The 16,597-nt window shown below is 44.0% G+C and overlaps 1 protein-coding gene across 2 annotated transcripts in view; it reads left to right on the top strand.

The window, feature by feature from the left end:
- The first annotated feature begins 5 nt into the window (after positions 1-5).
- Positions 6-16,597, top strand: part of obsl1.L (obscurin like cytoskeletal adaptor 1 L homeolog) — a 31,492-nt gene continuing 14,900 nt past the window's right edge. Inside the window, exons 1-10 of one of the 2 annotated variants that reach the window (XM_041576113.1) lie at positions 6-372; positions 2,006-3,171; positions 4,068-4,334; positions 4,788-5,048; positions 8,674-8,949; positions 9,069-9,341; positions 11,797-12,069; positions 13,210-13,482; positions 14,371-14,643; positions 15,924-16,196. In XM_041576113.1, the coding sequence (XP_041432047.1) occupies positions 2,010-3,171; positions 4,068-4,334; positions 4,788-5,048; positions 8,674-8,949; positions 9,069-9,341; positions 11,797-12,069; positions 13,210-13,482; positions 14,371-14,643; positions 15,924-16,196 (3,331 nt within the window). In that variant the 5' untranslated portion in view covers positions 6-372; positions 2,006-2,009. The remainder of the gene's footprint in view (positions 373-2,005; positions 3,172-4,067; positions 4,335-4,787; positions 5,049-8,673; positions 8,950-9,068; positions 9,342-11,796; positions 12,070-13,209; positions 13,483-14,370; positions 14,644-15,923; positions 16,197-16,597) is intronic. The other variant, XM_018235675.2, reaches the window with a different exon arrangement.

The raw sequence follows: 16,597 nt of genomic DNA, 5'->3' as shown, positions 1-16,597 counted from the left end.
ACTCCAGAGCCTGTAATAGATACAAGAAAGAGGCGTTGCAGCTCTGAGGCTCTGTCTCCACCTGTTTCCCCCATTGCTCTCTACTCCAGGGGGCTTGTGTCTTGTGCCTCTGACTCTCTCTCTCTCTGCCCCTTTTTCCCTTGTGCATTTTGGTTCTGACAGGATCAGCTGCCTCAACATTTTATCTTTAGACTAAAATTAGGATTGTTTCTGTGCAAGGACAAGCCCTGTTGCCTTTCATCATAGGGGTCCTCAAACACAGTGAGCTGAGCATGGAATAACCCAAGGGGGACACTATTTGTGAGATAGAGACAGCAATTCCAGGAGCCAGGCCCTAAAGCTACAACTCGGAGCTTAACTGAGCACAGAGAGGTAAGTAGGCACAATGGCATCACTATTTCATGTTTTTTTTTCCATAAAAAAACTCTCTAGAGGTCTGTGGGGAAATGTGAATTTAAAGTCTCCTTGATGAATTAACTGAATTAGGACCAACAATGTATCACCTAATTCCAGATTTCCCCCTAACTTGAATAGACAGGCAAAGGGGGTTGTTGTATGAGGGTAATAAAAGACATTTTCTATATGAATTCATTCATAATATCCCAGAGCCAATTTGGGCAGAATACATGTAGTTCATATTCCATATATAATGAGCCATAACACATGGAAGTATAAATATAATGCAAGTTCCATGTATGATGCCTCCATCCCATGCAGTGTAAGTTATTAAAGGGGCAGTTCATCTTTAAGTTAACTTTTAGTATGTTATAGAATGGACAATTCTAAGAAAAATTTCAATTGGTCTTCATTATCATTATTATTATGTTACTTTTATTAATTCTTTGCCTTCTTCTTCTTCTGGCTCTTTCCAGTTTTCAATTGGGGGTCACTGACCCCATCTAAAAAAACAAATGCTCTGTAAGGCTACAAATGTATTGTTATTGCTACTATTTCTCTCCAATTCATATTCCGGTCTCTTATTCAAATCAATGTATGGTTGCCATGGTAATTTGGACCCTAACAATTAGATGGCTGAAACTGCAAGCTGGAGATCTGCTGAATGAAAAGCTAAATAACCCAAAAACCACAAAAAGTAAAAAATGAAAAGCAATTGCATATTGTCTTAGAATATCACTCTCTACATTATACTAAAAGTTAACTCAAATGTGAACAACCCCTTTTATTAGTGTAGGAGTCTTGATTAAAGTCCGCCTATGCTAGTATGGAATTTTTATGACATAAAACTTTTTTCTCATTGAATTGAATATGGCCCAAAGTAAGAATTTCACATGTTCTGCATGCCTTTATTGTCTGTGGTGCAGTGGAAGATCATTTTGGACAGATTAGTTTTACTGTGAGCATAATATTCCATGTTTCGAATCCTATGGTGGAGACAATTTTGAAACTGCTGAAGCCCCCATCATATGCAGGACCCTGGGCTATCACCTCCAACCCTGATCCTGTTCACACTAATGAATAGGCTATTTAATGATATTTTCCATGATTAATTTGAAAATCCATTTATAAATCACCTTATTTAACTAATGGCAACTTTAATATTTGATGCAGCAATTGCAAACAGCACTACATTAAAATACCATGTGGCATGTGGTATTTATTATGGCATTAGTGGCTGATTCTCTTGGCACGTTTTAATGCAACCTGCTAGAGGAAGCCTGTACGCCAAGTTCTTGGTAATTCGGTAAACTCATTTAAATCATCAGAACAGGCTCCAATGTCACATGGGTACCTTTGTGAATGGTGTCCTTAGAGCTAATTTATTAAGCGCTCAAAAACAGACGCAAACCGGCATTGTACCCAGCCCTGTGCTGAATGGAAGCTTATATGCCCCTGCCGTAGGTGCTTTGAGGATGAGCATTGAGGGGCTTCATTTTGCAGATGTAGATAGCCTACAGCTCGACCGAAGGCCCAATCAGAAGCAGCATAGAAATGCATGTCATTCAGTGATGTAATGTGTTTCTAACCCTGACATGTTCTTCTTCAGGTAGATGGCAGCATTATCTCTTCACCCGCCCAATACCCATCCAGCTCTGGAAATGCCAGGAGGAGCTCCACGGTTCTTGTGTTTTCCTCGCTCAATCACAGCCCCTTCCGGCTCCCAAGCTGTCCTTAGATGCCGTATAAGTGGGGACCCCCCACCACATGTTCTGTGGGAAAGGGTGGGCAACATTCGAATGGAATTAGGGGAGAGGTGTGTGGTCCAAAATGATGGAGACTGGTACCAGCTAGTGATCAGTGACCTGAGGCCTGAGGACACGGGTCATTACATGTGCAGAGCCAGTAACTGGTCAGGAGAAGGGTATGCCGGAGCTAAAATCACAGTGAACCCCAGCCTTAACCCCACTGCTGAACCTCTTCCTTTACAACCCCATCTTCCTGTGATGTCACGTGAGACCCCCTTTATACCTACTGTCAGTTCTGACTCCTGCACCTTGCCCTCGTCTAAAACCCAGCCCCTCATCCACAAATGTATTTCAGAAACCTCTGATTCTCAGGAAGCAGATCTCAATACCAACATCTTGTCCTTTCCCCAGACTGGTTTGTCTACAGCCACCGAACTGCCCCCTCGTTTTCTGCTTACTCCAGTCTCTCAGAGATTATGCCGGGGTCAGAGTGGGGAGCTCACATGTAAAGTTTCTGGGATCCCAGAGCCCACCATTCGCTGGGAGAAAGATGGGAGAAACCTGGATGAACTTTGTGATGGATCTCATTACCGATTGTCCCCTGGGGGTCACACGTTATTGATTTCCCGAGTGCACCCACCTGATGCTGGGGTGTATGTCTGCCGGGCTACTAATACAGTAGGGCAGTGTTTGGCCGCAGCTGTAGTCCTGGTTGATCCAACGCAACGCCATGGCCAAGAACCCTACCCAGGGGATCCTCCAGCCCAGGTGAAAGTATTCACTGTCAATGAGGGTAAACATGCCAAGCTGCGCTGCCTGGTGACTGGCAAACCGCGCCCAGAGATTATTTGGCGCAAAGATGGTCGAGCTGTTAGCCCTGGGCGCAGGACACTAATTTATGAGGATCGTGAAGGGCACTTTATACTCAAGGTTCTGTTTTGTCGACAGCAGGACCGAGGCCTCTATGTGTGTGGTGCTTCCAACAGTGCTGGGAATACCCTAAGTGCTGTCATGTTACATGTGAGAGGTATGTGAGCTAAATGTGTACAAAAAAGTATAGTTGGGGTCCCAAAATCTTGCCCCCAAAAAGGTAGGAAATGGCAATTGTTTCAGTAAAGATCAGTGTTCTGTTGCATCTTTGGTAACCTGTGGACCCTGAGCTTATGAATTGTAATTGTGCCCTACCATCTGTAATAGCCCTTTAGGGGCCAGATGACTAAGACCTTGCTGCAGTGATTCTGATTCCATCTGTTCATTAACCCCAAATTGACCATTGGAGTATAGGGTTCTGTTCTCATCTCATGGGAAACAAATGGCTGTTGGTTGTCTGGGAATGTATAGTTGTTGACCAGTTTTATCCCAGAACTCACCAGCTGTCATATAGCCTGACTTACTGACTGCTGTGTGGTCTTAAGGGCTGTGACACATGGAGCAGCATGCATTATTATAATGGATTATAACCCATTAAGGTTTTGTTTGTCACTTGCTCCTCTTTTCTAACTGATAGGTAGCACAAGATAGGTGCCTAATATACAGGGACAGAGACAAGAGACAAGACGCTCTGCTCTCATTCCTCCTTCAGAAATATAAATTGATAGCACTAGATAGGTACTTGATATACATAGAGGCAAGGGGAAAGTGTTTAAAAGGTTACTGTCTGCTCTGCTTTCAGTTCCCCTACAGAAATAGTGATTGATAGCACTGGATAGGTACCTAATATATAAGGGAAAAACAAGGGGAAGGTGTTGGAAGAGTTACCTCCTGCTCTGCTCTCATTTCCCTACAGAAGGCTCTGGTATCTTTAGACAGGTGCCTAATATATATCGATAGAGAAAGGGAGGGTGCTGAAAGGGGGGGGCATTTATTGCATACATTACACGTTTCCTTTACATGTATCTCTTGTCCTTTTATTTGTGCTTCCAGAGGTTGGAGAGCGGTTCCCAGCTCCTCTTAAGGACATTGCGGTGAGGGAGGGCCAAGATGCAGTGCTGGAGTGCTCAGTACCAGATGGTACCCGGACGTCATGGTTCCTGGAAGATCAGAGACTTCACCCAGACAAGCACCACCACATGGAGGAGCATGGACCCATCAGACGGCTCATTATTCGAGGGGCCCGGACAGATGATGATGGAGTGTACATGTGCCAGACTCAGCAGGGTGCACAGAGCATTGCTGAAGTTGCTGTCAGAGGCAAGTTCTCCCTTTAGTTTTGGTGGGAAGAACCTGTCATTTAAACTGAGCATCTTATTGGTGTTCCGCCCCCCCTCCCATCAAAAACTAACTGAGAACTAATGGCTTTTAATAAAATTGACCTTAATGTAGGGGTGCCCAAAACGCGCGGATGCGTTTTCAATAGTTGCCCAAAGTTGCCTCACTGAGGGCGACTATAGAAAACGCATCGCCGAGTGTGCATTAGCGCAGGCGATTTTGCATTGTAGCCTATGGGGAAAAACTCAGAGGCAGTTCGGGGAGATAGTCACTCAAAAGACGAGGCGATTAGTCGCCCGGCGACAAAATCTCCTCGAATCTCCTCGTGTGGCCTTACCCTAAAGAGGTAGAAGGATAGACAAAAGGTAGAAGAGACTAGTAAATGTCGCCATCAAAAAAGTATGTCGCCATATCTCATACAGTATCTATCACCAGGCCCTATTATAAAGAAGCTGCCTCGTCGTCTGGAAGTAGCAGAAGGTGGAAATGCAGCCTTTTGTGCTGAGACAGAGAGTGAGATGGAGCAGATTGGTTGGACCCTGGATGGACATATACTTTCTGAGAACCAAAGGACAATAGTGCAGAGCTTTGGCAGGACTCATGTCTTGGTACTGGTAGGAGTGACACAGAAAGATTCAGGAATAATTCAGTTCCATGCTGGACTCTCCGAGTCGTCCTGCCAACTGCGTGTGAAGGGTAAGTCATCGGCGGGCATCACTTGGGTTGTAAATATGTGGATTTAAACATATGTGAAGGAGGTGTCATATTGTTTCCCATAGACATTACAGTATATGGGTATAGCTTATTGTGTGCCCAGAGCATGTATTTGTACATATGGGAGAGAGGTGCCATATGGTTTCTCTTAAACAGTACAGTATGAAGGTATAGCAATTTTTGTGTGCCCAGAGCATTACTTCTATGTATTTATGTATTCCATTGGAACCCCCTTCCACTTCCAGGAACATCTAACCCTCCCTTTGGAACACCTTGTACCCCCATTTTAGTATCTCATTCCTTGATCCCAGTATCAGGCCAAGCCGTCTGGTGCCCTAGGAGGACTAGTCGACAGAGGAAGTATGTGCTTAGCACCCTCCCCACCGTTGCGCCCTAAACATGAGTCTCTTCTACCTACCCCTAGTTCGGCCCCTATTCAATCCTATATGATAGGCTCCTTCTTTACATTGTGTCCTGGCAGAGAAACTAGGGATTCACCTGCATGAACCTGCAACTTGCCTTTTTGATCCTCCCCACCATCCTCCTTCCTTCTTATTGTCTTGCCTTGTCTTTTTCTTCTCTACTGTTACTTTTCTTTCTACCTCTTTCTTCTCTATCCTTCTCAGCTCCATCTCCTCCTACTCCTCTACTAGGTCAACCAGCTCTTCCCCTCTGGCAGGAGGTACTTATTTGAGGCTGGCATATCAATACCAAGAACCAGTTTCCTCCTTGGTTTCCCCACTACTCTCCATTCTTCCCTCCCCTACCCCAATTTTTGTACTGGGGAACCTTCTACCTTCCTTCTATGAACTTTCCGCTTCACTTTTTTTTTTGATGTACACAGGTTACAGAGGATCTTGCATTCCTTATTTACGTGCCCATGGGCCCCACATAGCGCACATATGTTATTCTCACAGTCGCTGGCCAGGTGAAGCTTTGATCAATGTTTGAAACATTGTTGCAGCTGCCAAGTAGAAACAGGATCCTCTCTCTTTGCCTATGAAAAAGGAGTGGTGGAGATATTTAGGGGCATTGTTCTCTATGAGTAACCTGAGCTGCACACTCCATCCTGCCACCCAGAAATCCTCCTCATTATAAACTGGCTCAAGAAGGGACAGCACTGTGCACCATCTTTGTAGCCACACAAGAATATCTTTGGGTGGTACTGACTTGTTTCTTGAACAATATGGTGACCACTTTGGTTTCAGGCTTATATGGGGATCGCTGTAAACACCTCCCCTCTTTTGCTCATACAATGCCCAATATCGCTCAAGACATTTGAACAGTTTAAAACTGTCAAATTCCACCTCAGATACACAGGTAAAGGCAAAGATGTAACTGCGTAAAGGCTATATTTTACTAGAAACAAAAAGATGCCTTTCCCTCCCAGTTGATCCTCACCACATTCCTTTTTTTTATCAACTGTCCTCAAATACTCATTCCTGTCTGGCAAAGAGTCTCCTCATGTCAGATATTGGGGTAATTCTTTCCTGTGTCACAGTACTCTTATGGGCATCTTTTCCCTCACGTGCTCACCCACCTCCCAGTCACAGCACTGACACACTCAACTTGCCCCTCTCTTTGCTCTGCTCCATCCTCGCTTCCTACTCTCTTTACATTCAAACATTCAGTATGATTAATGTCCATAGCATTTTGCACAAAATAACATTTTACTCTTCTCATGCAGGTAGAAAGTGTTTTGCCCTTTAAATCAGAAAACAACTGTTGCACAGTCTAACAAGACAACTCCCTGCAGCCTACTGTTTTGATACACCGAGACTTTTTGGATAGAAGGTGTCTCAGTATTTGATTAAACTCATTAGGGTATATTTAAATCTGCAAGAGCAGTAGGCAACTAGCGCTTTTCCTCACAGTGAGTGGAGCCTAAAAACACTTTCATTAAATGCACTTGTGTGCTCCTTGCACTTCTGTATAGTTTCTCTTGGCACCATTCAGTCCTTACTGACTTCTTTTCTGAATTGGTCGCTCCCATGCCTATTTACACAAGGGAACCCTGGAGCTACCACCTGGTTAGGAGGTGTTTGTAGCTACAGGAATCCACTGTGTCAATAGGGGTTTCCTTGCCTCCAGAGTAGCAGCATTATCGCTGGACATTTGCTTGTACCGGGGAGTGCACTGGGCCCCTTAGTCTTTCCCACTTTCCTCCTTAGGGTGCTACTTTTGGGAGGAAAAACAAAACAGAAGTCCTGGTGAATCAACTACAAGGCTTAAACCGTGCTTTTGGTGGCCAAACAGATCCTCTTGGACCTGTGAAAACCACTTTCCCCACGAGCACACTCTGAGTACATTCTAGGGTTCTAGGCCTAGGGCTTGGATCAGTGATGGCCAGTGACGTTACTTGAGGCGTGGCATGATGATGTCATGGGTAGGAAATTGTCAGGCTGTAGTAGGAAAATTGGCAGGTTGGGGAGGAGAAATGAGCAGAGAAGAGGTGGCCCTCTGCTCACAAGGAGGTGATTGAAAGCAGAGCGGGTCAGGGAGGGATTTACAGGATATTACAAATTTAAAGGGTACATGCCAGTAAATTTGTATTAACAACCCTGTCTAGGTTAGGTGTGTGGCAACCCTAGAACCTTCTAGGGTTGCCACCTTTTGGCATGAACATTACCGGCCAGGACTGGGATTGGTCCATGATGTAAAGTCCTGGGCAATGACGCAAAAAGGATGGAGCCATGACATCAGGATAGTGATTGTGAGTACAGCTGAGAGATGGGGAACTTGGAGAGGAGATTTGTGGCAAATGGGAAGTGTGCCAGGGGCAGAGGACTAGTTACAGGCCCTAGCCTTGGCTGGTATTTTACCTCATTACAGTACGACGGTATGGGTTATTGTCCGCTCAGAACATTCCTTCTCTGTATATTTGTATTTATACTTATGGGAAAGAGTTGCCATATTGTTTCCCTTAGACAGTTAAGTATGAGGGCATAGCTTATTGTGTGCTCAGAACATTTCTTCCTTGTATATTTACTTGTGTTTAAAGGGCATGGTGACCAGGACTAGCTCACTTACCTAAAATCATCACACTTAAAGGGATCAGGTTGTTCTGATGCCAGTGACTCCAGTGGGATTATCAGAGGGTGAATTTTAGGTCAGACGAGTCGCCTGAGTCACCTGGTAATGTTGCAGCATAAACAAAAAATAAATCCCAGAAGGCAGATTTTATTACTGAGCCTGTAATGAGTTGGCCAAATGCTGTTGCTCTTTCCCTTATGGTTTCCTGCAGCTCTGTCTTTGCATTATTATTATTCTCCGTTATTTTTATAACACCAACATATTCTGCTGTGCAATATAGAGATTATATATTATTGTCATCGGTCCCTGTCCTAAAGGAGCTTGCAATCTAAGTTCCCTATAACATTTACACACTAGGGTCAGATTTAGACGTGGTTAACAGTTTGGTTTTTATGGAGCAGGCACATTGGCCTGGACTAGAAGTTTGCCAACAAATTTGCACCCCACAGTGTTTTAACATGTAATCTTCCTAGAGATATTACAACTTAAAATCTTACCTATTAGAACTGGGCTCCTTTTTCAGCAGGGTCAGTCTCTAGTGTTTTTCACCCAATCAGTGTCTATCTCCTTACAGCTCGTGGGGTCAGCATAAAGCCTGCCTCTGGGGAACCAGCCAGTAGGACTCTAGGAGCAGGACAGCCCATCTGTCTATGCTGCCATGTTCCTAGCTCAGCCGTGAGAGTGCGCTGGATGAAAGATGGCCAAGAGTTGGAGTCAGGTGGACACTTCACCATCCAATCAGAGGGCAGAGTGCGGAGACTTCTTATCTCATCCTCACACCCATCTGACAGTGGAACCTACATGTGTCACACGGCTGATGGAAGTGTCAGTTTCACTGTCAGTGTGACTGGTAAGATGCAGCCCTCCTGATGTGCTTTAACTACAACTTCTAGCACCCTCGACAGATACTGCAATAACTGTGCAGGTGGGGATATCCTTAATCATTTTTTTTTCTCTCACATATCTCAGAGCCCCCAGTGAAAATCATTAACACTAGTGATAACACCCAGCACAAGTGCCTGGCTGGTGAACAGGTGGTGCTCAGCTGTGAGGTGTCCAGAGAGAATGCAGGTGTGCGCTGGTACAGGGATGGCATGGAGCTGGAGGAACAAGAAGGCCTTAGACTGGAATCAGATGGGAGACATCGCAGGCTGGTGATCCCCTTGGCAAAAACACAAGACTCAGGGGAATTTGTATGCGACGCCGGGGATGACTCTGTTTTCTACCATGTGACTGTGAAAGGTCAGTGCAATATGGCAGTGTCATGCAATTTACTATTAAGCAACCTCTACAGCATTGCCATCCAAGATTATCCATTCTGTGGGCCAATTATTATTGAATATGCTGGAAGGTCTTCAAAATCTTTTGGGAGACCCCTGCCCTGTAGAGACCTACGTAGGTGAATGCAGACTTAGTACTAAAGAGAACATTAGAGAAGCATTTTCCTGTACTGTCTATCATGATCATCCAATCAGAAGGCAACTTCTACTTGTTACATGGAACCACTGCCTTTGGCTCCAGGAGACAGATGGGCTAATAATTAGGGCCCATATGAAGAAGGGCCCTGATAACTCAGTAATTATGATTAATGATGGTGGCACTGTCTGACTTTGTTGTCTTATTTTAAGTCTGACCTGCCATGAGATCAACTGGTTAGAGATTCCCAGTAGAGCACACAAGTGTGGTGATATCAGGTTGGTTTGAGGGGGGAACAAAGCAAGGGCAACAGCTAGGAGTGACAGAATGGTTATCCCTGCTGCAGGAGCAAGGGACTCTGGGAAATGAGTCTGTGATATGGCAGATTCCACAATGTGAAAGTGACAGGTCAATGACAAGTCTCAGAGCCTTCACGCCTGGCCCTTCCTGCCCAACACTTAGCTCAATTATCTCCAGATGGCTCCTAATCTGCCCTCTAAACACCCCGATAAAAATAGTTTCTGAGGCAAAAACATTTCTGAAATGCTAATTAGCCTGAGCATGAAAACTGGGCAAATGCCAAGTAACTGTACTTAAATACTGTTAGGAATATCAGAAACACAAAGTAGAAGTGGGGCCAAGCTAATCCCCATCACAGCGCTCCTTGGTTCTTTGCTCATAACAAAGTTACAGATATATAGAAACATTGGGGTAATAGTCACCCTGCTATAGTTCCAGGGCACAAATAAGCACTAATCCCAACTCTCACCCTAACTGGCCTTCAGGCTGGTGCCCCTTAGCACATAACAAGGTAACGTATATATAGAAACATTGAGGTAACAGTCACCCTACTATAGTTCCAGGAGTACCCAGGGCAAAAATAAGCACTCACCCCAATCTCACCCTAACTGGCCTTCAGGCTGGGCCTCCTTAGCTCATAACAAGGTTACAGATTTATAGAAATATTGGGGATTACAGTGACCCTGCTATAGCCAATATTTTATGGGTATGAGATGCAAGGGTGAGGAAATTGGGTTACTGGTGGGTTAAGTAGCTATACTGTTACAGAATGAGGAGGAATCCCCTAGGAGTTAAAGTGATCCAGAGTATGACTACTTAACCTTCTGGGGACTGGAGGGGGGCCAATTCCTCTGAATTGTGGTCAGTTCATTTTCATCATCATCATGTATTTTAGACATGTCAACATATTCCGCATCACTGTACAATTAATAGGTTTATACATTAAACATACAGAATTAAATACAAAGCACCAATAACCAATACAAGAGGTAAGGGAGCAGTCCAGGTGATAGTTATTTCTGTCTTTAAAGGCTACAAGCCAATTTTGCACAGGCCATGGGGCAAGAGAATTTATTTCTTGGGGGCCTTGGCTCCAAATGTTACACAATTCTGAATTGTGTTTAGTACAGGGGGATACCTATACTGATATAGTTTTATAGTAGCACTGTACGGACTATTAGCACAGTTTTGGTACATTTACTCCGTGGAGTTTCGCTCATTGCAGGAAGTTCTATTTAGAGCAATAATAGTTGTGTTGTGGGAGTGGCTAGAATTACAAAATTTTGTACACACAAGGTTATCAACTCTACAATCTTTTGCACTGATTTTCCTTGCATTTGGAGATCAGTGCTCTGTACCTGACAAAGTACTAGGAGAAGAATGGATTCTTTTACCCACAGTGGGGGTTCTTTTCTGGGAAAGGCAGCAGCACTGTACCTGGTTAAAAACTGGGGTCAGACTGGGATGTCTTTGTCATTAGGGTGGTTTCTATTGCAGCTAATTCATATTGGCACATGGGGGACTACCACACTGGGGGGAGATCAGGGGGGAGCACCCATAAGATTCAGGCAGGGAGTCCGACCCTGCCGGTTTTATCTGAACATGACTTACCCATTAAAACTGGGCATAAAATAAATATCACTTATAAATACACCACAAGTCATATTTATAAATACCCCTGAGTTATTTATTGCACGTTTAAGGTAACATCTCTGCCGTCACTGATTCCCTGGGAGTGGGGTATTTAGAAATACAAATGATCATCGTATCCAGGAGGCCCCAGGACCATCAGAAATAAATAAACAGACTGTCAGTTTCTCTCTAGGTCTGGTAATCAGCTGACTTCCTCTACATTGTTTCAGGAGTCAGAAGCAGAAGTGCAGAGTATATAAACAGCCAAATAGACAATGCTTATTTCTGATGGATTGAGGTTTGTTTTAAAGGCAGGTCTGAATTTTTTTTTTAACTCTTCCTTCCTCAGAGCCCCCTGTGAAAATCGTGAACACTTGTGACGACACAGAGCACTCATGTCTGAGCGGGCAGCAGGTGGTGCTGAGCTGTGAGGTGTCCAGAGAGAATGCCCGGGTGCGCTGGTACCGAGATGGAGTGGAAGTGGCAGAGACGGATAGGATAAGGCTGGAATCAGATGGTAGGCGACGTAGGCTGGTGATATGCGCTGCAGGGACACAGGACTCCGGCGAGTTTGTCTGCGACACAGGGGACGACTCTGTTTTCTACAATGTGACTGTGACAGGTCAGTGGCTAATTTTAAGGGGAACTAAAGCCCAGAACCCACTGTCACATAGGGACACTGTGCCACCGAACACAAAAGGAGCCTCAGAAAAAGTGATGTGCCCACATGGGTAGGTTAGCACAAAAGGAGATGGTGCATCCAACTTCTATAAGCACTACTGAAATAAATACCAGTTCAAAAATAGAGTGAAAATTGGCAGGACATACTCACAGTTCACCCCAGTCCAAGGGTGCGTATACATAACAACAAAGCCGAAGAGTTCCTCCAAAAATAGATCAAGCAGCAAGTAAAAAAATACAAAAGGTTTATTAAGACATATAAGGACACGGCCTAACGCGTTTTGTGCCTGTTGGGGCATTTACTTATGAGTAAGTGCCCCAACAGGCACGAAAACGCGTTAGGTCATGTCCTAATATGTCTTAATAAACCTTTTGTATTTTTTTACTTGCTGCTTGATCTATTTTTGGAAGAACTCACACACATGGGTGGGTTCCCTTAGGTGCATCTGCCATGAGCTGCCACCCTTGTGGTATTTTGGAAGGGACAATGAAGAATTACTCACACCTGTAAGAGTTGCCAATGTGCTCTCTACACCAGCATATGTGCCCCAGCTCTTGCCTGGTCCAAATGCAGGAGATAGTAGTCTCGTGGCATTGGGTCTGTTGCCTTAAATTCCAGCAGAAGCACCCCATTGGCATTGTTGGAGAGTTAGTACATTAGTACAAAACATCAGGACCCTCCATTTAACCTAATCATTTTCTCGAAGTTACTGGGCCAGCAGCAAAGATTTAAAAGCCCCCTTAAACTTTGTGAATAAGATGCATATATATTATATATAAATCTTCACATAGACCCGCACTCCAATGTTCAGTGATTTAAATTATATTTATTGCAAGCATTTGTGCATCCAACTTTTCGGCCCCCTTGGGTCTTTATCAAGGATGCTTATGACTGTTTATACAGTGTTTATGTATATATGTATATATATATATATATATATATATATATATATATATATATATATATATAGATACTGTATATAGGTTTTAGGTACAGACTGAAACGTCCTTTTAAGATGTGGTGAATAAAGCGGGGCAACGCCAATGGTACTAACAATTGTCTTTCCCTTTTAATCATTAGAGCCCCCGGTGAATATTGTGAACACTAGTGATGACACTGAGCACTTGTGCGTGACTGGGGAGCAGGTGGTGCTGAGTTGTGAGGTCTCTCGAGAGAATGCCCAGGTGCGCTGGTACAAGGATGGCATGGAGGTGGAAGAGACAGAGGGGATCTGGCTGGAGTCAGATGGGAAACATCGCAGACTGGTTATTTCCAATGTACAGACTCAGGATTCTGGGGAGTTTGTCTGTGATGCTGGCAGTGACTCCATCTTCTATACAGTCACAGTGAAAGGTCAGTAATAGTTCTGCTGGGCCATTCATTTCACACTTCATAGACTAGATCAGAACATTGGCCAACCCTTTTTAGTTGTTTAACTCTGCTCTTGCTTTACATGTTGCAGATTGACACTGAGCTCCTGGCTTAGCTAAAGCATTCTTCTACATGAAGTCAGTGCATTAACATTGCATGGGGTCCGTTATCCAGAAAGCTCCAAATTAAAGGATGGCCATCTCCCATAGACTCCGTTTTATCCAAATAATCCAAATTTTAATTTTGATCCAAACTAAGATATAATTAATCCCAATTGGAAGCAAAACCAGTCTGTTGGGTTTATTTAATGTTTAAAAGATTTTCTAGGAGACTTAAGGTATGAAGATCCAAATTACAGAAAGATAAGTTGTCTGGAAAACCCATATGACCCAAGCATTCTGGATGACTGGTCCAATACCTCTACTGTGACTGTAAAATCAATGGAGCTAAATTTATATTGGGTCCAGGAATTAGCTTTGTGAGCCAAAACTAATTTAGAACCAGCTACAGCCCAATTCCTTGTAGTAAAAAGAAATTTCACATAATTAAAGGGACCCATTTTATCAGATTGGGGCCCATTTTTGGATCCTGACTCTCGGGTTAAGAATCCTGAAACTAAATCTATGGTTTATGAGATAGAGCAAGAGCACCCTCTGCTGGTAAAATGGTATAGTCACTTACATTTTTTTTATTGGCTAGCTTGTGTGTGTAAGCAATGCTACACATGAGTTTGGGTGGATTTTCTTTGGGGTCCCCAGCTTCTTCCTGCAGACAAGAAATATCCCAATAGGCTAGTTAGTGCCCAGTGAAACTAAGGGATAATTGTTTTTAAATTATGTTTAACTCTGTTGTGCCTGTATGTGATCCCAGAGACCCCCGTGAAAATTGTGAACACTAGTGATGACACAGAGCACTTGTGCCTGACTGGGGAGCAGGTGGTGCTGAGCTGTGAAGTGTCCCGAGAGAATGCCCAGGTGCGCTGGTACAAGGATGGCATGGAGTTGGAGGAAACAGAGGGGATCAGGCTGGAATCAGATGGAAAACATCGCAGGCTGATTTTACACACTGCCCAAACTCAGGATTCCGGCGAGTTTGTCTGTGATGCAAGAGATGATTCTGTTTTCTACACCCTCACTGTGACAGGTCAGCGACTGGGCCTGCAATGTACTTATAGATATATTTGCACTCTGTTTCTCCGGCTATAATTGCACTGAATACATAAGTATGGGGTTTGGTCGAAAATCACATTCACCATCAAATGTTTATCTGAATACTGAACCAAATTAGAACCCTAATATCCTTACTGAGATTATAATAGGTGTGGGGGGTGGAAATTGCATCACCTGTACTCAGGGCCAGATTTACATAGTGGGAGCCCTCTAGGCCCACTGCCGTTCGTCGCCCCTGTCCCCTTCCCTTTATTCATGGAAATTTTCATAATTTGGACTGGAGCAATGGAGATTGGCGCATGGGAATTTAAAAAATGATTGTATCTCCAACACATCCCCAGTGTTTTTGAACCAATGTGGGTGTGGTTGGGCAGCATGCCACCCTAGGCCGGGCCTAGGTGGCCTTTCCACAAATCCGGGCCTGCCTGTACCTCTTTCTGTGCCACCTGCTTCACTGTGATTGGTGGTTACCCACCAGCCCAATAAATTTTAACTTTTTATGGGATCAAACTGAAGCCCCTCTACAGTCTGAGTCAGGCCCGGACTGGCAATCTGTGGGTTCAGGCAAGTGACGGAGAGGCCTGGACAATCACTATTAAATGGGCTAGTGGGGGGCTGTTTGGGCCTCTGTGTACTTAAAATGTCAGAGCCTATTTTGAACCCCAGACCTAGTTTGAGATTGAGCTCCCGCTCTGGTAGGATCTATGGCAGTGATCCCCAACCAGTAGCTCATGAGCAACATGTTGCTCCCCAACCCCTTGGATGTTGCTCCCAGTGGCTTCAAAGCAGGTGCTTATTTTAGAATTCAAGGCTTGGAGGCAAGTTTTGCATGCATAAAAAACAGTTGTATTGTGAAATAGAGCTTTCTGTAGGCTGCCAGTCCACATAGGGGCTACCAAATAGCCAATCACAACCCTTTGTTTGCATACTATTTTAATGCTCCCCAACCCTTCTTACATTTGAATGTGGCTCACAGGTGAAAATGGTTGGGGATCCCTGATCTATGGCATCTATATCCTTGAGAGCCAGCCTTATACATTGTACTTTGATAGTCAAGCAGTTAAAATCACACGACTTTTAAGGTTTGGATTTATATTGGTTGGGCAAATCTGAACCCTACAGCAAGTGCTCAGATATGACTAAATCCTGAAGCCAGTGGCAACAAAACTCGCAGCACCTTTTCTAGCCAAAGACTGCCAGTATTACATGTTGGTAAATGTATTGCAGACCCTCACAACCCTTCCCTCTCTTTAGAACCCCCAGTGAAAATCACAAAGACGAGTGAGGAGGAAGAACACAGGTGGCTGAGTGGCGAGGCCATAGTGCTGAGCTGTGAGGTGTCACGTGATGATGCCCATGTGCGTTGGTTTAGAGACAATGTGGAGGTGGTGGAAAGTGAAACTATCCACCTTGAGTCAGTTGGGAAGCAGCGCCGGCTGGTTATCAATAACACAAGCCCCCAGGACTCAGGAGAATACATCTGTGATTCAGGAGATGACTCTGTGGCCTATAATGTATTGGTGGCAGGTAATAGTCTTATGTTCTTTCTAATGGAAGTGCCACCTGGTTCCTAGGCTCAGTGGCTCTGGTTGATAGGGACACTGAGCATAGCAACCAGAGATTTAGAACAAAAACAAATTCAAATGAATGGAAAATAACTTAAAAAGACCAACTCTGAAATGTTTATTTACATCATACCAAAATGAGAAATAAAGTAATAGCAGGGCACTCAAATACTTGAAAATGAATCTATTTTTATTTGCATATTAACCCAATGAGTTTCGACCCCAAAAGAAACATGAAAGGGTCTTTGTTAGGCAAACTAAAAATTCAGGTCTGCATGTTTGATATAGAAGTGTACCACCACATATCTTCTTTACTGCATCATACCAAAAGCTTATTTTTAAAATGAGTTCACATTGTTCATA

The sequence above is a fragment of the Xenopus laevis genome, chromosome 9_10L (genome assembly GCF_017654675.1).
Source record: "Xenopus laevis strain J_2021 chromosome 9_10L, Xenopus_laevis_v10.1, whole genome shotgun sequence".
Taxonomy (NCBI): domain Eukaryota; kingdom Metazoa; phylum Chordata; class Amphibia; order Anura; family Pipidae; genus Xenopus; species Xenopus laevis.
The sequence above is the reverse complement of the archived record's forward strand: the minus strand, read 5'-3'. Positions and strand labels throughout refer to the sequence as shown.